Raw genomic sequence first — 23,629 nt, 5'->3', positions numbered from 1 at the left:
ATATCTAATCAGTTCCTTTCTGCTATGATTACTGATCAAATGCAAACCTAATTGATGATTTTTTTTAACTTAGTTACAAATTTGCTAGTGTCTCCTAAGCACTGACAGCATGACCACAGGGGGCAGTTAGGGAATGTCTTGAGTCTCAGATGATGGATAGGGCACTCTGATCCTTTGGGGCTATGAGATCAGGAAGCGGTGCCAAACACAGTTTTTAGCTACTCCATGATTTATATGAGTACTCTTCTTCAGAAAGACTTTTCTTTACTGATTTCATGTGTTTGTGTGTAGGCAGCAGCATGTCTGCGGAAACACCTTTCACGCTGACTATTGACCCTGAGGATCTGCAGATCCAAACATTCACTGTAGAGAAACTACTGGAGCCTCTCATAATCCAGGTATTAATACCATGAAATTTACAGAGTGGAGCAACTGTTTTTTAACAAAATTAAAAAATGCAAAAGCTAACAAGCCAAGGGAAGATTTGATTTTTATATCTTCTGAAATTGTCATTTATTTAAATTGGTGTTAAAATGTAAAATGTATGAATTTAGTGATAGTAATAAAATCTGGATGTCTTCTCCTAGATTTTCTTTAACATTAATAGCAGAATTAATATGTATATATAATTTTTTGAGAAAGCTTTGCTAATCCTCCTGCTTCATTCTCCCAAGTACTAGAATTACAGGTGTATATTACCACGCTCAGCTATATATATTTTTCTGAAGTAATTTTATATAAATTATCTTATTTGATATTTATGAAATCTGTGTGATGTAGATGACTTGGTTAAAACAGTTTTTTGTTTGTTTTTGTATTTTTTTGTGTGTGTCAGTCGAGGGGCTTGAATCAAAGTTTTTTTTTTTTTTGCCAGTGATGGGGCCTGAACTCTTGGCCTGGGTTCTGTCCCTCAGCTCTTCAGCTCAAGGCTAGGGCTCTACCACTTGAACCACAGTGCCAAACCCAGCTTTTTCTGCTTATATGGTTCTGAGGAATCGAACCCAGGGCTTCATGCATGCGAGGCAAGCACTCTACCGCTGAGCCACCTTCCCAGCCAAGGGGCTTGACCTCTGGGCCTGGGTGCTGTCCCTCAGCTCTTCAGCTCAAGGCTAGCCCTCTATCACTTGAGCCACAGCGCTACTTCCTTATTTTTGTATTTTTTAAACAATCTAGTGTATAATCTAGGCTGGCCTAGAACTTGCTATGTAGCTGATACTGGCCTTGAACTCTCTATTTTCTTGCCTGTAGCCTTTCAAGTGATAGAATTATATGTGTGAATGATCATACTTGGCCAAAAAAATCTTTATTAAATAAAGAATGTCAGTGACTTGCCTCCAGAGACCCAATAGCTCATTTGTTACATAGGAAATTATTGTTAAAATACCAAAATGTGGGCTGGGAAGGTGGCTCAGTGGTAGAGCGTTTGCCTTGCATGTATGAGGCCCTGGGTTCAATTCCTCAGCACCACATAAGCTGAAAAAAAAAAGCCAGAAGTGGCGCTGTGGCTCAAGTGGTAGAGTGCTAGCCTTGAGCTGAAGAGCTGAGGGAAAGCGCCCAGCCCAGAGTTCAGGCCCACGACCGGGCCCCCCACCCCCCAAAAAATGTATGATACAAGCAGCTAATGGAATTCTCTGATAAAAATCTCATAAAATGAATAGTCATTTGATAATATTCATAATGATTTATCATTTTAATCCAGATTTTATGTATTGTATTTTCAAGCAGAATTTCAAAAAACATATGCAAATGGTATAGATTTAAAATTTTATCAAAATTTGTTAGAGAATTACTCTTTGGGCCTACATCGTATCATGCCTCCAATGTCCTTTTTCCTAAGGACTCAGAGTATTCAAGGTTTTTTTTTTTTGGGTAAGAAACTACACTGACCTTATCTCTGATTACATAAAAAGTTCTACTTACCTTTTCTGTGAGATGGATGGCAGAAAAGGAAGTAGCTATAAGAGCAACTTTTGTACACATTTTCAGTTAACACATGTTCAGGGAAGACAATTAAAAATGTGCCTCACTGATGATAGTTCAGTCTCCATACCAGATTTAACCAAAGGTCTCAGGCATACTAGGTGAGTGTTCTATCACTTTAGCCATACCCTAATACTTTCATTTGCAATCTCTGTTCTTGAGATAGGGTCTTGGTAATTTTGTCTAGCTGTGATATAATGTGTCCAGGTCTGTTAATGTTGGCAAATGGCCATATTTCATTTTTTCTAAAATGACAATACATGATATTTATGTATATGTCACATTTTATTTATTAATAAATTGTCAGTTTCTTACATGATTGTGTTGGTTGGCTGTATTTGAGTAAGTATGGTTTATTTTAAACATATGATAGTCTCTGATTACATTGGAAAAAATTGAACAGGAGTTCACGATCTTGAAGTTGACACTACCAAAAGATGAAGTTATTTCAATAGCTACATTAAAAATATTTTCCCCTTTCCTCATTACGTATCTTTATGTTATATTCTTTTGCTTTCAATATTCTACAGAAATTATTTATCACCTCTGTATATAATTCAAAGTCAAAATTACATTTTTAATTTTTGGAGTAATTGGTTATAAATATTATTATGTCATTTCAACTTCTAAATTAATTTTCATAAATCTTTATTCTGCTCTTTTTATAGTTACCGAAGTCTTCCTTTACCAAAACTGATTTATCTTTAATCTATTTTTTTTCCCTTGAGCACAGGTAAATCACTAGGTCATTTTGCAGGGATGCTCATCCTGGGATATATTTCAATCATTTGCTTTCATTTTCTCTGTGTGATAACTTACACAGTTACATCCCTCTGTAATAAATTCCTTCAATGGATCAGACATAATTTTTTTCTCAGCAATTACATTTTTATGATTGCAACTGTAGGCATCTGCAGTTTATCACTTTCAAGATCCAAGTTTGGTGGTGCAATGAAGAAAATCTATTTATGCAGAATTGTGCTTAAAAGAATTTACATCTCTGTGTTGTACAGTCTCTGAAGGGGTTATAAACTGCTAGCTCATGCTACAGTCATTACCTAATGGAACTATCAATAATCTTATTTGCCACAAAATACAATTTGCTATATGTTAGTTTCATGTTGAATGTGAGTTAAATGAATCAGCTTATTTATCTCATTAAGTTTTTTTGGTAAGTATTCAGATGTATTTTATGATATAAATATATTGCACATTTTCAAAGAAATAAATATATTTTAGGCCAACAGTAAGGAGCATTATTCTCTGGCCTTCATTCGTGACTCTTATGGAACCTTCTGGTCCTTTCCTCATTTCTGCTTCCACAGTGTCTCACACTCATTTTGTTTTTTCTGGGACTCCCTTTGGGGATAGCTTTTATTTACTCTATAATAGTATTGGGCCAAGATGAAGGATTCTTATAACTCTTGCATTAGTAAGCATAAGAGGTTATATTGGGATAAGATCCTCCAAATTTCAAAGGATCAATAAAAATTCATTTTCTGTTCAAGCTATAGGTCCAACATGAGCTGTCTATGGGCAATGGAGGTGGGGGTTAATGCAGGTACTCAGTGACCTAGGTTGGTGCTGACTCTATCTCAATACATACTTCCATTGTCATTGAAACAGGTGCAAGTCAACATGATGAATCACACAAGGGTGCTCAGCATGTCTAAGTGCTGTATGTTAATTTTACCTGCATTGTTTTTTGTTTTGTTTTGTGTTTGTTTTTTTGTTGGCTGTAGGGCTTGAACTCTGGGCCTGGGTGTTGTCCCTCAGCTCTTCAGCTTAAGGTGAGTGCTCTACCACTTGAGCCACAGCACCACTTCCAGCTTTCTGGTGCTTTATTGAGATAAGAGTCTCACAGACTTTCCTGCCTGGGCCGGCTTTGAATAATATTAGCTTCCTGAGTAGCTAATATTACAGTATGAACCACTGGGGCCCGGCTGAGGGGGGGGGGTGGTCTCTTTAAACCCCTTAGTTGTTATATATTTTTTTTCTTCTGGATCTGGAGCTCAATTAATATAAGAGCTGATTAACAAGAGAAGAGCATGAACATTTTTACTATCTGTACATGTAGCACATGAGAATTTTCATGAAAGAATGAAGTCTGGAGAAATGGCCAAAATAGAATGATGTTATACTTTTTTTGACAAAGAATAAAACATTTTTGAAGAAATGACAAGACAAATAGGTAACTATAGGTGTTATGATAGTAATTCTAGAGATGTTACAGATATCTAATGGGAGGAATTTAGAAGGTACTGAAAATTAAGGATTCAAAGAGTTTATTCAGGTTCATTGCATGCTCAATTATGGGTCTCTTGTAATCAAGGCTATTTTCTAGTGTTGGTATGTGAAGGTATCCCTTCCCCCAAAAATCTAAATGTTGAGAAAGTTAGGCCAATGGCTTCCTTAAGTAATTTCAGCTTGAAAAAAATCAGTATACAAATGACATATTTTGCAATAATGCTTTACCATCATCCTCTTTTTTGGAGGTGACCTACAGGGAGAGATAAAAAACAATTTTACTCTAAGGATACTTAGATTAAATCAAGTGCAAAACTGCAAGACACAAAAGGAAGTAGAGATGCAGAGAAAAGTTGAGTGTTAATAATAGTGGAGAAGATTTCAAACTTGTTGCCAGGAATTTAATAAATCCTTCCAGTTGCCAAACACATTCTGTTCTCAGAATTATGCTCTAACCTCTGTGGACCCCATCATTTTCAGTTCCCTTAAGTACTAGCCACAAAGACCAGATGCTTATCTTATGTAATCTGATTTCTTGGTCTCTTGCTCTTTGCAAATTCAAAGGAAGTTCTACAACAGTAGCAATCTAGGATTCTTTTAATTGCCCCAACTTGCTTCTGCTAGAGTAAGGATTTTCCTGCAAAAATCTTTCTTCTGCTTTTCCGTGTCTGCAAATTCTGGAGTCTCTGAGGGATAACTCATTTACGTCTGCAAATCTACACTATCTATCTACTATTTGGTTTGGCCTTATGTTGTGGCCGGTGGCTGGTGAATGCCAATATTGTCCATTGTGAGACTAGCAATAGGCCTGAAAAAGTAGCCAAGTCCTACTACCTCCAAAACTGCCAATTTTTAAGGTGGCAGAATGGTTCTGAGTACTACAGAAGAGAGTAAGTGCCTTTCTTCCCAATCTGGTGCTTTGCTGTTACATGGGAGCTAAAGGCACAAAATTCATATATAAACATCTACTCTAATCTTCTTCCCTAAGAAAAAAAACCCTGTCCAAGTGACTTGATAGGTGATGGTTTGGACCTTAAATATCTCCCAAAGAGTCCCAAAGTATCTTCAAAGGTGTGGTCGCCATTAGATTGGTATAAAGGAAGGTAATGAAACTTTTAGGAGGTTGGGACCAAGTGGGAGGAAATGAAGTTATTGAGGTGTAACCTGTAGGGGAAATTGGGACACTGTTCTCTTCACTTTTTTTCCATTTGCTTTCTGGCCTCCATGAGGTGAGGTGAGGTAGCGTTCTTTCAACCCAGGCCCAAAGTGTTGGGGCCAATGATCCTGAATTGAAACCTCTGAAATCCATCCTTTTAAAAGTTGATCATTGCTAGTATTTTGTTACAGCAACAGAGAGTTGACTAATACAATGGAGGAAGAGTTAATCCTAGTTCTTTCAAATATGTTTTTTGTTTCTCCCATGGAGAACATCTTTCCTACCACAAACAAAATTTCGTTTTCCTTTCCTTGAGCCAGAAACAAAAACAAACATGAAAAACAAAAAGCTAGTTTCTAGTGGCTCACACCTCTGATCCTAGCTACTCAGGAGGCTGAGAATTGGAGAATTGAGGTTTGAAACAAGCCTAGAAAGAAAGACCCATGAGGTCCATCTCCAGTTAACCAGCAAAATGACATATGGGAGGAAGAGCTCATGTGATAGTGTTAGCTGTTAGCAAGGGTGTGAGACCCTAATTTCAAGTCTGGAACCAACAAACACACATACACATGTATACATGCAAAGCAAGCAAATATGTATAGCAATTTATTTTTTCAAATTAAATTTATTTTTAAATCATCTTTAAATAGATGTAAAAAAGAGGTTTTAATTTAACATGTCATTTTACTAGTATAATTCATCTTGATCAGTGTCGCCCTTTTATGATTCTCTTCCTCATCTGTCTCAATCTTTCTTCTACAGTTACCTAGTGTCATTTTCACATACACTTTACCACCCCCCCCCCCACTATTATGACTGTATTTGCTTACTATTCCCTTCTCCACCCATCTGAATCCCTCCCCATAAGCCATAACTCCTCATAAAATATGTTTCAGTTGGGGCTGGGAAGGTGGCTCAGTGGTAGCGTGCCTGCCTTGCATACATGAGACCCTGGGTTCGATTCCTCAGTACCACATAAGCAGAAAAAGCTCAAGTGGTAAGAGCGCTAACCTTGAGCTGAAGCGCTGAGGGACAGTGCCCAGGCCCAGAGTGCAGGCCCCAAGACTGACCAAAAAAAAAAAATATGTTTCAGCTTCCTGGTATTCATTTTGGTAAACTATCAGTTATTGTTCAACAGTGTTACACCATGGGGATCCACCCCATGTATACTATACTGCAGTCGGTTTGATTGTGTATGCATATGGCCTTGTATGTGTTTTGATACATGTTTATATTTTAAATCTAACTTCCACAGGTGAAAGAAAATAATGTATATCAATTTGTGCAAATAAATGTCAAAATGCATAGTGGGTTAATTTCCCACTGTTCTACAGTCAGATCTTTCGGCTACCAGGGAGAAAGGAGTGGATATCTGTTCCCTTCAGCCTCTTAGCCTCCTAGAATAGAATTTCTTTTAGGAAAAAAGAGTCATAATTTTTGATTGTTTTGTCATTTGTATAGGTCATTTGGTTTTATCTACCAGCTTCTTTTTATACCCTTGATGATTATTCTATCAGTAGAATATCAGAATTAATCGTAAGAAAATCTCAAGGACAATTCTTTGTGCACATAGATTTCTTGTAGGGTTCTTTCTAAACAAATATCAGAGTTTTGATTATAATCTCAACATGTAACTAAAGGTTACTAAATTAAATACAGTATTTTAAAAGTACTTACTATCCAAGACTTAATAAATATTTTAAAATACTTACAATCTCAATAACTATACAGTCTTAATAAGCATAAAGATGTTATTTTTGTGATAGATTAAAGAAATAAACTTAATTTTAAAGTTTAAGGTGATTCAGCATAGCTAAGTTGATTCCAATAAAGTATATTCTTCAATTTCTGCATTCTTTCACTGCAAGAAAATTGCTCCCATGGGAAAGTTGTTAGGTTATATTATTTCTTGAGAAATGATAGTAGAGACAAAAGGAAGCTCCTTTCTTTCTTTATGTGGGTCCTGGAGTTTGAACTCAGGGCTTGGACCCTGTCCCTGGCCTTTTGTGTGCTCAAGTCTAGCACCCTAATTCTTCAGTCACAGCTCCACTTCTGACATTTTGGTGGTTAATTGGAGACAAGAGTCTCATGGACTTTCCTGTCTGGGCTGGCTTCGAACTACAATCCTTAGATCTTTCCTTCCTTCCTTCCTTCCTTCCTTCCTTCCTTCCTTCCTTCCTTCCTTCCTTCCTTCCTTCCTTCCTTCCTTCCTTCCTTCCTTCCTTCCTTCCTTCCTTCCTTCCTTCCTTTTTTTTTGAGACATTCTCTGTATGTAATCTAGGCTAGCCTTGAAATAGAGATTCTTCTGTCTCAGCCTACTGACTGCTGGATTCACAAGCATGTACCATCATACCAGGCACTGCTTTTAATTTTTTTTAGCTTTCATATGATATTTCCCGTAATGAATTCACACTGAGTGCACATATGGCCTTTTTCTTATAACTGATCTCACAGGTAGCCCGGTAGTACGGACTGAAAGGCCTGTTTCACATGCCCTTTAAGGAGAAAAAGCTGGATGGATGAGAACAAGTGTGGTTCATTTTGCCGAAATGATGGAAGAGTCCATATCTCCCCAGATGTGATAGTTTTCAGGGCTTGAGATGGAACTCTACCTTTCTTAGAGTCTCTAGGGTATTTCAGGACATCCAGCTAGTCTCAAGAGATGCGGCTGTGGCTTAAAAACTCTATGGACCCTACACCAGTGTTGGCAATTTTATTCTGTACAAGTCCGGCTTCTATGTTGTTTCAGCTCTGATGGTCACAGGTTCTCTATTGCTGTTACAATGTGAAAGTAGCCACACTGGGTGTGGCTCTATTCTAATTAAAACTATTATTAGTGTCCAGACGTGGCTCCAAGGATAATATATTGGTCCTTATTCTACATTGACCATTTTTTCCCCCTATTTTGATGGGGATATTCTGCACTCACTGCTTAAGGAAGTGTAAGAAATGGGTACTAAATTGTACACAGTTGAGAGCCTCCTGTTATAAATTGTGGTGGAGTGGTTTGTGTCCAAGCCTTATGAGAGACATAAAAGCCTTACTTGGGGAAGAGTGCTAACTAGGCGATTCAGAAAATTTCTGTTACTGTTGAGATTCTGTTAGCCCAGTGGTTTTCAACCCCAGTTGCACATTAAAATCACCTGGGGAACTCTTAACATTCCCAGTGCCTAGGCCTCACACAAAACCAGTTATATCAGAATCTCTGGGAGTAGAACCAAGCAGTAATTTTAAAAGCTCCCAGGTGATTACAAAGTAAGAACTGCTGTGCTGGCCATTTTATCAGCCAGTAGTGAGCATGGGTTGGCCACTTGGCCTAAGGCTTGCCTTAAAATTGTGCTTTTCACTGGGTGCTAGTGGCTCACGCCTGTAATCCTAGCTACTCAGGAGGCTGAGATCTGGGGATTACAGTTCAAAGCCAGCCTGAGCAGGAAAAGTCCGTGAGACTCTTATCTCAAATAAACCACTCAGAAAACCGTAGTAGTGCTGTGGCTCAAGTGGTAGAGTGCTAGTCTTGAGCTGAGGGACAGAGAGAGCCCAGGTCCAGAGTTCAAGCCCCATGACTGACAAAAAAAGGTGCTTTACCCATGTTTCACTAAATTTCATGTGTGTCTCTTGAATGGTTTTATCCAGACTTCATGGAAATCATGACTGGCTTAAGAAAGCTAAGCTATCCTCTCTGCCCATTTATACTATGAAGCCACAAGTATATAGTACACACCTCACAGTTTTGTGTAGAACAGCTAATGAAGGTGTAGTTTTCCTTCCAGAATCTCAAAGCTTATATGTCAGTACCCTCAAAGATGGAGCAAGAGATTGGACCTGCTACCTCTTCCCAATATAATCCGATTAACTGAATATTATTTTTGTTGTTCTACCATTACCTTTCCTTTTGATTCCTGGGGTGAGTGGCCCTATCTAATTTGTGGAGACCTTTCCAAGGTCAAGCCACTGGCCTACAACTGCATTGATGGCTTATTTACGTTGTTCATCATTCCCTTGTCTTGGGAGAAAGACATCTGTCCTTAACCCTAGGATCTGCTTCATTTTTGTGAATGTTTTCAATCTTGGCAAAACTGTCTTTGCAAATTTTTTTTTTTTTTTTTTTTTTTTTGGGTCTGGTCTGGGCCTAGGCACTGTCCCTCAGCTCTTCAGCTCAAGGCTAGCGCTCTACCACTTGAGCCACAGCGCCACTTCTGGCTTTTTTCTTTTTGCTTATGTGGTGCTGAGGAATCAAACCCAGGGCCTCATGCATGCAAGGCAAGTACTCTACCACTGAGCCACCTTCCCAGCCCTGCAAAACTGTCTTTGTACACACATAAGTGTATGCAGTTATTCTGCCCTTTATTCCTTAGTTATCACTATCGTGGAGCCTACTTATTTTTATTTCCAAATGCTTGGAGTATTCTTTTGAACACAATAAATGTGCTCAATAAATGTTTATTGGCTTGAAATGAACTAAGATAAGGCTTTGGTTGATTTGGGGTGAATGTTGAATGTTATATTAGAGGTATACGTTGCCAGGTTCCTTCAATCTTCCTTAGTAATGTCAAGTCAGGAAGGGTTGTTTTGGGTAAGGAGTAAGGAATATATGTAGTTATCAATGGCTTGAAGAAAGAATTCCCTCCACCTTTTCTTCCCAAGACTAGATAGTACCTTGTAGTTATCACTGGTTTTACTCCTTTAATTTCTTTTAAAAACTCACAGTTTTGGGTAAATGCATTGTATTTTATTTTATAAATTTAACCAAAGGGAACAAAAGTAACCCTGAAAGCTCCTATGAGCTATTGGAGAAGGTTAAAATTCAAAGTACTTTAGCTCATAAAGAAGAATATATATATATATATATATATATATATATATATGAGCATTGCTTTTTCATATCATAATGATAATAGAATTGAAAGAAAAAATAATTAGAGTTAGATTGGGAAAGAAGGTGGTCATGGTATATAAATGTTACTCAAGTTGACATTGAAAAATTTCCCTCAAGTTGACATTGAAAAATTTCCACAAAGCTAGTGTCTGAGATGCTAAAGCAATTCTTTTCACTGGTACAACAAACAAAAGTAAATCATAACCTCATGTCATGTTGTATGTGTTCTCCTTGTGCACTGGCCTGGCACAAGGAGAGTTGAGGGCTTGGTTTACTAAGTAGATCAATTTAATTTTCAGTGTATTTGGAACATCTGGAGAAGTACATCTGAATTAGGAAGGGTTATAAAACCTTGTGGTTTCACTCTAATTTTAGCATATAAATATTATACACCATGTAGAATATAACTGGAACTTTAAGCTTGCAGAATTAATGAAGTATGAATTTTTCTTTTCATATCATGAAACCTTTATTTTATGACTATTTCAATGAGGAGCTCCTACTGTATATCATTGTAATAATTATTTATTATTACTACAATAATAATAAATACTAATATTAATAATTAAGGTTAATGATTAATATTACATGTTAATCACAAAATAACATGTTTCATGATATTTTTGCAGGTGTGCATAATGTACTTTCCTTCCTGTAACTTTGACAAAGGTATATCTTTGGAACCTAGGACAAGTGGATCTATTAAGGGATAGTGAGCAAACCCAAGCTCTCTAACACTGCAAGCTTGGAAATTTTCCATACTAACATGGTCTCTAAGTTCTAAAAATGGAGACGGGGAGGTGGTTTATCAATGACAAAGTATAAAATTAGTAAAATTTGAACTTGGACTCTGCATTAGAATTTACTGCAACTCAAGTTTTGAGTTCTTTATTTAAAAAAGAACTTATTTTATACTGAAAAGGGAAATGAGAAAACCAGAATAATTCTGCCGAATAAATTAAAGCTAATTTTACTGGGTGCTGGTATTCTTTCAAAGATGAGAGACCTTTTCAGATAATATATGTAACTCCCCCCCCACCCCCACCAGCCTTGGTGAAATCATCTGCTATAGTGAGTTACAGACACACTGATAAGAGGAGGTGGGTTCTATCCCTTAGGTGAGTTGGGGTGAAAAAATTTAGGTTTCTTTTTCCCACAGGATTGCCAAGACATATTTGCTTTCTAAAATAAAATGAATCATTGGAAATGTCACATAATTTTAGTAAATATTAAATAACTATATTAGGGATATTTAAGAAAGACTTAAGTTCAAACAACATATACAAGTGAAGACCTTACAAGTTTTAAGGGCATTTTTAAAAATGGAAGCATAATGTTCTTATACAATGTTCTTTTCACATTTCTTACTTCTCTGGCATTTATTATAAGGAACAAAGCATTTCTGGAATGCTCATTTTAATTTCAAAGCCCAGGCTATTCTGTGGAAAACATTTGGTGCATGGAGGATCTGAACAATAGAGAAGGAATGTGCAGTGGGAAGCATCATGAATTGTGGCACTGAAAATACATTCTGAAGGCAAATATCAGACAATGATGCTTATTCTTTATTTTAAATGAAAGCTTTCAGCAATTATTATAATTTGTCTTCATTTGGACAAATATCTTTTAACTCTGTAAAATTATGGAGACAATAATGAAATAGTTGCCTTTGGGAGTTTGTGAAAGTCCATGTAATAAATCAGACTTATTAGCATCCTTTTATGATCCATGAGATGAAGACATATGACCTCTACTTAGCTGGTTGTTAAGCATATAGTATGTGTTTTGTTAACTGCTTTCATTATAGTTAGCATGTGGGGGTGGGGATGGAAGAATCCTGGAGTAAGGTAAGAGTAAGTTCAGAGAGAATACTTTTTACAAAGATTATTCATAAACAATTTTCTGAAACTCTGTGGCAAACAGACTATATATATATGCATGTATATATATATGAATGAAAACAAATATTTGTGTCATGTTATGCATTTAAAAATGACACTTGGCTGGAAGTGGTGCTGTAGCTCAAGTGGTAGAGCGCTCGCCTTGAGCTGAAGAGCTGAGGGAGTTCGAGCCCCACAACCACCAAAATAAAATAATAATAATAAAAAAAAGACGCTTGGGATGGGTGCCAGTGGCTCACAGTTGTAATTCCAGGTACTTAGGAGGCTGAAATCTGAGGATTCAAGTTTGAAGCCATCCAGGCAGACTTTTATCTCAAATTAACCACCAAAAAGCTGGAAGTGAAGCTGAGGCTCAAGTGGTAGAGCACCAGCCTTGAGTATACAAGCTAAGGAACAGTGACCTTGAGTTCAAGCCCCAATACTGACACCCATAAACAAAACAAAACAACAACAAAATGACTTGGTGGTCTGGGGACCAGCTTCAAGTGGTGAAGTGCCTGTCTAGCAAGTTCAAGGCCCTGAGTTTAAACCCCAGTATTACTAAAAAAGCAAAAAATAAAATAAAACAAAACAACAATAATATAACATTTGACCTTATTTGACCTTCACAATATTGTATAGGGTAGTGTGATTTTTCTTGTTTTCTCAGCAAGGAAACAAAGACTTTCCACAAAACATTCTACTCTGGGTCATAAGCATGGTAATAGAGCAAATTATTACAAAACAAGATCATCAGGCAAGAAGGTCAAGTAAAACTTCCTTCATAGCTTTTAAGGTCTTAGTTCTTAGCTAAGCAATGGGTCCAAATCACAGCTAAACAAATATTTAATGTTCCACTAACAACAAACAAGCAAACTCTCTAGGCACTGCAGAGCAGAAAGGGTTTTATACAGTCTGTCATCAAAGATGCAGTACATGATTGCCATTGCTGCTAGCTTTCTTTAGAAAAGATTTATTTATTTCAATTGACAAGTAATGTGTGTATTTATGGGCACAATGATATTTTGACCTATCTATACATTGGGGATGGATTCCATCCCGTTAGTTAATACAGCCATCATTTCTCCAATTTGTCATCAGAGCCTCAATTTCAGTAGGTATTTCAGGTCTTCTAGTTGAAACATGGGATGCAGGATTCTTCCCCCTCTTACCCTAGGGGGATTTTTAAAAGCTTTGCTTATACAATTTTTATCTGAAACATGCTTTAGGATCCAAGGCTTAATTAAGAAATGAAAGCAATGGATGTATTTCATAATGTAATTCAGTGTGAGGTTTTCTTTTTGTCTTTCCTCCTCTCAAATATCTTAATCTTCATTTCCAGATAAAGCTCTGATCATAAATTTGTCTTTTCTTTTTTTGTTGAAGATTCATTCCTTCCTGCCCCGCGGGTTTATTAAGTATTTTAATGGTGTACACTTAAAGGCTCTGTTTTGAAGAGAAGCAAATTGGGGCAAAGGATTGAGCAGGAGAAGGTGGGAATGAGAGCTGTTAGGAAAGGACTTTTGATATGGGACTTTGAGGAGGAACTGTTAGAGAGGCCCAACAAAGATGAGGGGAGAATAGGAGACAGAGTAAAGCAGTTACAAGGGCAAGAAAATAGATGATAATGAGCACTGGGGCTTTGTCTCTCTGAGGTAATCATGACTTTGTATGTTTCTATGTGTTCTTACTCAATATTAGTAATACATATTCTTAGCCTAAATGAACTAATATTAAATTAGTTGTAATTATTTTTTGCCTCTCTTAATATAGGTTACTAGCTACAAAGTAAAATACATTTTATTTTACAATTTTATAATTCTGAGAGATGGCCTTCCACTTTTCCCATTTGACAGCTTTAGTAAGCTCTTTTATTTTACCATACATAAAGTTTCTGTAATTAAAACAAAAAATATACCAAGATGCTCAAGCATTCTTCTAGTAGTAAAAACTTGATGAGATTTAATATCCTTCATCTTAGTGTTTAGTTGGGCACTTTGGGAGCTGAGAACACTGTGCCTGATGCCTTTATTTGACTTGTGGGCAAATACCTCTTTTTCTTCTGAGCTCTACTATCTGAAGATTATATTTTTCTTGCACATTTTGTTTATTTGTTTGTTTCTTGTTTATATTGTAAAGGTGATATATGGAGAGGTCACAGTTATATAAGTCAGGTAATGAGTACATTTCTTGTTGAACATTTTTTCCTGCAGTTTCTAATGAATTACTCCTGTTTTCCCAATTTTAGGTTACTACACTTGTAAATTGTCCCCAGAATCCTTCCAACAGGAAAAAGGGACGTTCGAAAAGAGCCAGAGTCCTTCTAGCTTCTGTAGAGGAAGCAACGTGGAATTTATTAGACAAAGGAGAGAAGATAGCCCACGAAGCTACCATTTTAAAGGAAGAACTTACTGCTGCACTGGAGGAAGTTCGAAAAGAGAGTAAGTATTTTAGTCCTGGTCAGGAGCAAACTGCATATCCTTGGGGTGTTTGTTACTGACTTAGATTTGTGAGTGTTTTGTTTTTGCTGCCTTACGTTTATTAATCTTTCACAGAGCTGTGAAGAGCTAGCTGTGGGAGGCAGAGTGGCTCATTAGACAGCTCCAAGGCTCAGCGTCCCTGTCCTGGCTCTCGTCGTCAGCTATTCAGTCTCTGTAGACAACTCCCCACGTCTAACTATGCCATCACTTATCTATAATAAACAAAGAGAAAACTAATGAAGCTGAAGACATATTTGCTCATTCATAAGTAAATATGAAGTTCCTCAGAAACACTTGGGGGATAGACATTTCAGATCTGATTGCCAGTACATCTTTGTTTTTTATTTTTCAATTTTCTGGAGGTTGGTATTTACTGAACTTTAAGAAAATGCTTTTTGTGAACTATGCAGAACCCCACTTACTGCTTATTTGTTACATAATAAAAGCACACATTTTTACCTTTGGATAGCTTAAGGTAATACAACGATTTTCTAGTGAATGTAAATCTCATCAGCGGGACATTATAAAAAGAATTACTCAGTGTTTTCTTTTGGGTCGATGGAATAATTTTGTGTATATCAGTTTGCTGCAAGTAACCATTTTGGAAGGAAGAAGAATAGGGAATATTCTTGTTTAGCTTTATAAAAGATGGTTAAGATGTCAAAATATTTTTCTCCTACAACTCCCAAGGTAACTTTAAGGAAATCAGAAAGTCAGAGTTGGGTGCAGTGGTGCATGTTTGAAATCCTAACACTCTGGAAGTGGAGGTAGGAGGATCACTAGTTTAGGCCCAACTGGGCTACATAGCAAGACCTTATCTAAATAAAAAAATCCAGAAGGTCTTTAATAACCAAATATAACTAAAATGAATATGCTAGCCACAATAAACTTCAGGTGAAATTTGTGATATAGGGAATTATTATATATTGAATTTTAAAATATTGATTATTATTTTTTTTGTGAGTACTTTCATTTGAACTTAGAGCTGCCTACTTGCTCAACGGGTACTCTTCCACTTAAGCAATATCTTCAACTTAATTTTTTTTTTAATCACTTGTTTCCAATTGCTGGAGTTCATTTTGATAATTATTTTATCTGATCAGAGGCACATAGGCAAATCATAATAATATTACTAACTCATAATAATATTACTAAATGCAAGAGACAGGTACATCCTGAGTCCATGTATTTTTCAAATGGATTATATTTTCAGCAAGAATATCAGACTAGGGCTTATATTCCTTAACAAAGATTCAGCAAGTAAGCCATAATTATGATAGATAATGTGTCATAGATTTTAAAAGAGCCAAGATTTTTTAAAATTTTATTTATTTATTTTTTTGGGTCTGGTCGTGGGGCCTGAACTCTGGGCCTGGGCGCTGTCCCTCAGCTCTTCAGCTCAAGGCTAGTGCTCTACCAGTTGAGCCACAGTGCCACTTCTGGCTTTTTGCTTATGTGGTGCTGAGGAATTGAACCCAGGGCCTCATGCATGCAAGGCAAGCACTCTACCACTGAGCCACCTTCCCAGCCCCAAGATATTTTTTAATTGTGAAAATAATGTACAGAGGGGTTACAATTACATGGGCATGATAATGAGTACATTTCTTATCAAGCATTGTAGCTTCCTCCTTTGTTTCCCCTTCCCATCCCTTCCCATCCTCCCCCTGCCCCCCAAGAGCCAAGATTTTTAAAACAAGTTTATAATATAAAAAATGATAGATTTTAAAAATTCCTTTGTTTAACTTAACAGACATTGCACCTTTGTTTTCTTCCTCTAAGAACATCCTTCTTTGGTCTCATGATAGGAGCCTTCAGAATGGTTTTTCCAAAAGGATGTTCCTTGTCATATACTTTTTTCTATTTTTTTATTTGCAGTCCTGGGGCTTGAACTCAGGGCCTGGGCACTGTCCCTGGGCTTCTTTTGCTCAAGGCTAGCACTCTACTACTTGAGTCACAGTGCCATTTCTGGCTTTTTCTGTTTATGTGATACTGAGGAATTGAACCCATGGTTTCATGCATGGTAAGTAAGCACTCTATCACTAAGCCACATTCCCAGCCCTTGTCATATACTTTATATATGACATATTTGATAGAGGTTTTTCAGACACTATATAAAAGCATAGTAGGCAAGATAATTTGAAGTAAAATTGTCATTTCTATCTGCTTCTTACTGCCCTAGACCCCACTTTCTCTTGTGTTTTGTAACATCATCATCAAGTCAGTATAGACTTGTTTTTTCTTATCTGTCTGCTTCTTTAATTAGACTCTAAATTCAACAAATTTTCCCTCTTTATTTTCAGACCTTTTCCTTCTCCATTCCTAGTATTTCTTTCTAAATTTAGGATAATTGCATTAGTTCTGCTCCAAAGTCAAGTACATCTTTTCTTTTTAAAATTTTTTCTTTAAGTAGTTGTACAAAAAAGTCAATACAACATATCAGTTTATGAGTATAATTTAGTATAATTTATCTTGATCAGTGTTACCCTTTTCATCATCCTAAACAGATCTTTTAAAAATGAATATAATGCTTCTTTTCCTTTCCTGATAAAATTTATTTTTAGGATCTATTGTAGGATTAGGGGAGACTATCTTTCTGGATAATTTTAACTTTTTAACATATTCCAAAGGCATTTCATAATTTGGTTTCTACTATAATTTTTTTATAGTATTTCCCGATATTGCCATTTACTGCCATTTTCTGCCCACCTGCTCTCCACCCCCGCCACCCCCCCCCCCAAAAAAAAACCCCCAAAAAACCAAAGTTTCCTCCAAATAAGAACAACTTGCAGCCAGGCTTCAGTGGCTCACACCTGTAATCCTAGGTACTCAGGAGGCTGGGGATCTGAGGATCGCATTTAGTAGCCAACCCAGTCCATGAGATGCTTATCTCCAATAAAAAGCCAGAAAAAGCCAGAAGTGGCGCTGTGGCTCAAGTGGTACACAGCGCTAGCCTTGAGCACAGAAAGGCTCAGGGACAGTTCAGGCCCTGGGTTCAAGCCCCAGAATGTGCAAAACAAAACAAAACAAAACACTCCCCCCCCCCCAGAAAAAGAAAAACCCAGTTTGGAGCATCTTGAGTGGTCCTTGTTGCTCAGTGATTCCCTTCACATTCAGCTAATTTTTACTCTCATGTAAAAGCCCAGCTCAGGTCATGTTTTCCAGTAAGTACTCCCTGACTCCTAGATGCTGATTTAGGTACTTTTTTTTTTTTTTTCTGTTTCATTACTCTGAGCTTCTCTTTTGTAGGACTATTTTAAAGAACAAATACTGATTCACTTAGTAAACTCAGATTCAATTCCTTGAGGGTATTAGGTACTAGGTCTTACTTGATTTCCAGTACGTGAAGTATAAACAAGTTTATATATATATATATATATATATATATATATATATACAAATAAAGTAATAAAAAGATCACTTTTTGCATTATAAACTTGTTTTAAAAATCTTGGGTCTTTTTAAAATCTATGACAAATTATCTATCATAATTACGGTTTACTTGCTGAATCTTTGTTAAGGGATATAAGCCCTAGTCTGATATACTTGCTGAAAATATAAGACATTTGAAAAATACATGGACTCAGGATGTACTTGTCTTTTGCTTTAGTAATATTATTATGATTTGCCTTAACATTTTTGGCATTTATATTGCTAGGCACTTATAATACTTCTAAAGTCTGTTATTTAATGTCTACTATATATTTTAGAGAACTTGTGATCAAATGTCTCTTTATTCATTCTGCTATTCTTCATTTATTATTTTATTTATTTTTGTGCTGGTACTAGAGCTTGAACTTAGGGTCTGGACTTTGTCCTTTGAGCATTTTTACTCATGGCGGGAGCTCTACTTGCACTACAGCTCCACTTTGGGTTTTTTTGGTAGTTAATTAGAAATAAAAAACTTTCCTGCCTGGGCTGGCTTTGAGCTATGATTCTCAGAGCTCTGCTTCCTGAGTATCTAGGATTACAGGTGTGAGCTACCAGTGCCCAGGTCTTATTCCTCATTTTATATTATGATTATATGCTTGAGATTTTATTTACTTGTTTTTATAGTGCCAGGAATCAACTCTAGGGCCTTATACCTACTAGGCAAGTGCTTTACTGCTGAGCTATATCCCCAGCACCAAGTTTCACATATTTCTTTTTCTCTTTTCTGTATTTTACATTTGCTTTAATCTGGAACTTTTCTGTTGACTTTTACTATGTATAATGATTCTCTATTCAGCTACATTTATTTGAGTCAATAATTATATTTGAATTTTTGCTTTTTATAAAGTTTTTGGCTCAAATTTTCCATATGATACAGTTCAGTTCAGTTTTCTGAAAATTCTACAAATTCTTTTGTTGTTTGTTTTTTAGTCAGTCGTGGGGCTTGAACTCTAGGCCTGGGGGCTGTCCCTCAGCTCTTCAGCTCAAGGTGAGCACTCTATCACCACTTCTGGTTTTCTGGTGGTTAATTGGAGATAAGAGTCTTATGGATTTTCCTGTCCGGGCTGGCTCTGAACCATGATCCTCAAATCTCAGCATTCTGAGTAGCTAGGATTACAGGTGTGAGCCATTGGTGCCCAGCTTAAAAATTCTACAAATTCTAATTACCTGCTGCAGATTCTATCATTTCTTGATATCTTATTTAGCCTTAACTTGCATATTTGATATGTCCAATTTGTAGCTCTCTTGGAGGCTCATTTCTCATGTATGTTTTTTTCTATTGTTTTTTGAGAATATAATCTTTTATCCTGGTATGTTGGGTAATATTTGACTGGATGTTAAGAATTATTGGGAAACACTATAGAATTAAAATTTTAAGAAGTTAGCCTATTTCTGTCTAGTTCTTACTCTTAGAAGATCACTTCTCAAGTTCTAATTGAAATCATGGAATATTAACTAATGCTTCCTGGTAGTCAGACTCAGAATTCTTAATTTTATTTTTCTAACTTCTTGAAGAAAGGCTTACCATTATTTGCACAGCTTCTCATGCTCTTAGCTGCCATATTCACCTTCTTTGGCTTCTCTGTTCTTCAATCTTTCCTACCATTTGCTTCTTATAATCATACACACATGCACAAAAATCAACTACAGATAAATGCAGACTCTAAACACCTAAAAATTGTAAATGCAGTAAAATAGAAACATGATTATTGTTTAGACTTTGAGGGTATAACAAGATTTACTAAACATGAAACAAAACACTATAAAAGGACTGATACATTTTACTGTATCAAAATTAAGAACTTTTTAAACTCAAATATTTTTTAAAGAATATGAAGACACTTAGAAAAGATATTGCTATAGACATAATAAATGACTAATTCTAAGAACATATAGAAGACTCTTACAGATCAATAAGAGAAGAAAAATGAACCAAAGGAAAATGGAGATGCAAGGACTTTCATAGAATAATAAATGAATACCATTAATAAAAAAACACAAAGAGATGTATGACCTTGGCGAGAGATATGCAATTTAGGTACCATATTATGCAATTCACATGACAAAACAAAAAGTAGGATACTACCATATGTTCAAAAGATTTTGGAGTAAAAGGCTCTGTTGTGCATTGCAATTGCATGCAAATTGATACAACTACTTTGAAAAACAATCTTGGTTCTCCACTATTATCAAATGCCAAAGTTCTATATATGTATGGTGTGTTTCTAGACTCAAACAATTATATTTCTGGTGTTGGTTTGTAGAAATGCAATTGATATTTAAAGATGGGTGCTTGTTGAGATGTTGTTTCTGAACTGAAATATTTGTATGGTAATTTCAAAAACTAGGAAACATTTGAAATATGCAAATGCACATGGCCAGTTTCTTTGGGATTACCTAGGGATGGTAAGACCATGGTACTTTATTTAACTTATGTGAGTAAAAGAATCTTTGCAAAAGTGTTGTCTGTGCACAAAACTACAAAGAATAGAGAATTGTGACAGAATTAATATACTTTGAATTCATAAACATTTAAGAATGTATGGTCTGTGTTTAACCTAACTTTTTCCAGAGACTATGTTTCTTCCTTGCACCAAATGCAACATTTATTGAAGTCTTTTTGTAAGCCAGACTGTTTAATATCTTGTACAAGATAGATAGGCATACTCTCATTGAGCTGATATTTTATTGGAAAGCTGGGCAGTAAAAAAGTAGAGACTTGCTTATAATTTTTAAGGAATAGAACTGGAGCATTAAAAATATTAGTACATACTAACATTAACTTCCTTACCTCAATAATAACACATTTTAGGTTCCTAGTCATATAAAATAGATGTAGAAGAATGGCGTCCCTAACATACAATAAACAATTCAAGATTTCAAGAGTGTTTAGGGAAAGATTAAGATTCAGCTTTTTTTCATATTTTGTCCAGACAATCCAGGACCCTTTCCCAGTCCCCAACCCCCATATTCTTTGGTATGACTTATTTGATGGGGATGTCAATAGCCTTGGCAGTTATGCCTATCAGAGCCCGCAACTGTGAACAGGTACTCAGGCTTCCCGTTCATGTATGCCAGATGGAAGAAGACTTGCAAATTTATTGGATGTCTGCCACTGCTAAAATGCTTTCCATCTATTTTTTTCCATCTATTTTTAATAGTAGGTCTCCACCCAAGCCACCATAAGCCAGTTGGAGTTACATGAAGATTAATGAAGAGCTCTTGAATCCATCAAGAGATGTCTAACTTTAGCTATCCTTTCTTAAATATGGAGTTGTGGCATTTTATACTAAAAGAAGTGCTATGCTATCTGGTGTATTAATGCAGGAGCCTCCCTCCCAGCTGCATATTTGTGATGCTTAGGCCTGCAGCAGCTGATGACTACCTCACTTTTCACGGTTCATGAATATTTCTGGCTGGATTGTCAATATGTCTGGAGACTTTTTCTTTTCCCAATGAGAAGAAACTTTTGGGTTGAGAAATGTATAGATTCCTCATATAATACATGTGTGAAGGGTATATTTTCTTTAAAAATTAATGTATATTTTATTTGACTCACCGTAAACATATATATTTATAGGTATAGTGTGCATTTCAATTCATGTATATAATATGTAATGATCAGCTCAAGATAATTGGCATATATATCACTTTAGACATGTCTCAATGATTTTAAGTTGGGAACATTAAAATTCTATTATTTTGAAATATTCAATTGTTGTCAACCATATTAATCTTACTGTGCTTTATTTAGCACATTAGAAGTCACTCCTAACCACTGTACCTGTTTACTCTGGGTATATTTTCTATGTAATCCTCTTTCTTGATAGTTCATCTCCATGAATTGTATGACCTGAGGTTTATAGACTTTTCCAGCAGGAATTAAAAATCAAGATTTGCCATCATCCATAATAGTCAGAGAAAATGATTACTTCTAAAAGCTACCATTCTTGAAAAATGGTATACTGGAAGTGCAGTTAATCTTGTTATCAATATACTTGGGTACTTGCTGAAACAATGAATGACATAGAATTTTCAGTATCAAACCCTTAAAGTGTTATCTATTGCATCCTCAATTGCTTAAAGCATTATTTTGGTATAAGAAAGTAAATCATATGGCAGCAAACTAAAGATTAAAAAATTACCAGAGCTCATATTGAAAAAAATTAGGAAGCTTAGCTATATTAAATATTTTTTTTTAGTTAACTGTCTTTAAGTCAGCTCCAACCACTCTGCTCAACAACCCTGCAGTTAGGGCTTAGATAAAATATTTGGCATTTACTAACAATTACTCATAGCCTATGTATGGTTTCAAAGGCAACAGCTGCTACCCTTATTTATGTCCAACTATTGCTGCATTGATAATGTGTGCATTTAACTGTTGCTCTATCTGAAGAGTATTCTTAGAGAATTACTAAGTCACAAATAAAATAGTCTTTCCAGCTATGTATAGTGTGCTTCAGGAGAGGGAGTTCATCCTTTATTTTAAAAGGAACTCTTGTTCTAACACATTTTAACATGCACGCATGGTGTACTGTAGCAGGCAGAATGTTTATGGAAACACTTCCATTGAAGACTGATGAGCTAATTAGCTACATCGCTTGTAAACCACTAATTGCTTGAAAACACTCAACATGGTGTCCTTTAGTGCACACTTAAAAATTCTGTGCCAGGCTTTTCTTACAGTGTACTTGCTATTCTCAGCAAACTTTTCATTGTCACCCATTATGAAGCATGTGGACAATTGGGAAGTTCTTAATTGTGTGTGCCATTCTAGTTTTAGTCACTTGAAGGGCTAAACCTATGATATGACGGACCTATATAGAAAAGCTGGTTTTAGGAATGACAGTAACACCAATTGTGAAAATTACGAGAATTTCTGTCAGCCGTGTGCCATTTACTTTGATGTTTAATTCAAGAGCAAAGACTTAATGCATGCTAGCAGACTGATTTGTGATGAGTCCTAGAAACTAAAATGTGGCCTGAGGTCTCAGCTAGTAACTAGTCTGAAATCAAAGTGTGATTCATGTATTAGCTATGACTACTGTCCTTCATGCTTAGATAGGAGGAACCACTCAGTAGTCATTTTATAAAAGTATACAGAAATAGTAGAGTTGCTATAATGCTGACAGGTGGTATAAAGTTTATATTCATATGAGATGAGTCTGAACATTATTGTTTTGTTGCATATTCTAGTATTAAGAAAGTACATTAAACTGTTGGTAATTTCTGAGGGTCAGGAACCAAACCTGAACTCTTAATATTCATCTCTCCCTTTAGTATCAAAGAAAATTGAATTTCCTTTTTGCTCTTTGAAGCTAATCTTTCCAGTGATTACTTAGGTCCTAGCATATATGTGCCCTTCTTTTGAAAAAATTATTCTTTAATTACCCTTTTTTTTCTGGCACATTCATTTATCTTCCTTTTATGCTGGCTCTTTGTTCACACATACTACCTTGCCCCTACCTGATAACTGGCAAATATTCAATAAAACTTCCATTTTCTTTCTTTCTACTTTCCTCTTAAACTCTGAATCCTCTTTTTCCCTTGTCGGCTCTATTTCTTGGACATCTTACTGTCT

The 23,629-nt window shown here is 36.0% G+C and overlaps 1 protein-coding gene across 1 annotated transcript in view; it reads left to right on the top strand.

Moving 5' to 3' along the window:
* Positions 1–295: 295 nt before the first annotated feature.
* Ctnna3 (catenin alpha 3) overlaps positions 296–23,629 on the top strand; it is a 1,268,549-nt gene continuing 1,245,215 nt past the window's right edge. Inside the window, exons 1-2 of the mRNA XM_042696520.1 lie at positions 296–398; positions 14,388–14,580. Of these exons, the coding sequence (XP_042552454.1) occupies positions 300–398; positions 14,388–14,580 (292 nt within the window). The 5' untranslated portion in view covers positions 296–299. The remainder of the gene's footprint in view (positions 399–14,387; positions 14,581–23,629) is intronic.

Source organism: Dipodomys spectabilis, unplaced genomic scaffold (genome assembly GCF_019054845.1).
Source record: "Dipodomys spectabilis isolate Male_0828 unplaced genomic scaffold, ASM1905484v1 ptg000207l, whole genome shotgun sequence".
NCBI classification, from domain to species: Eukaryota; Metazoa; Chordata; class Mammalia; order Rodentia; family Heteromyidae; genus Dipodomys; species Dipodomys spectabilis.
This window is presented reverse-complemented; position numbering and strand designations above follow the sequence as displayed.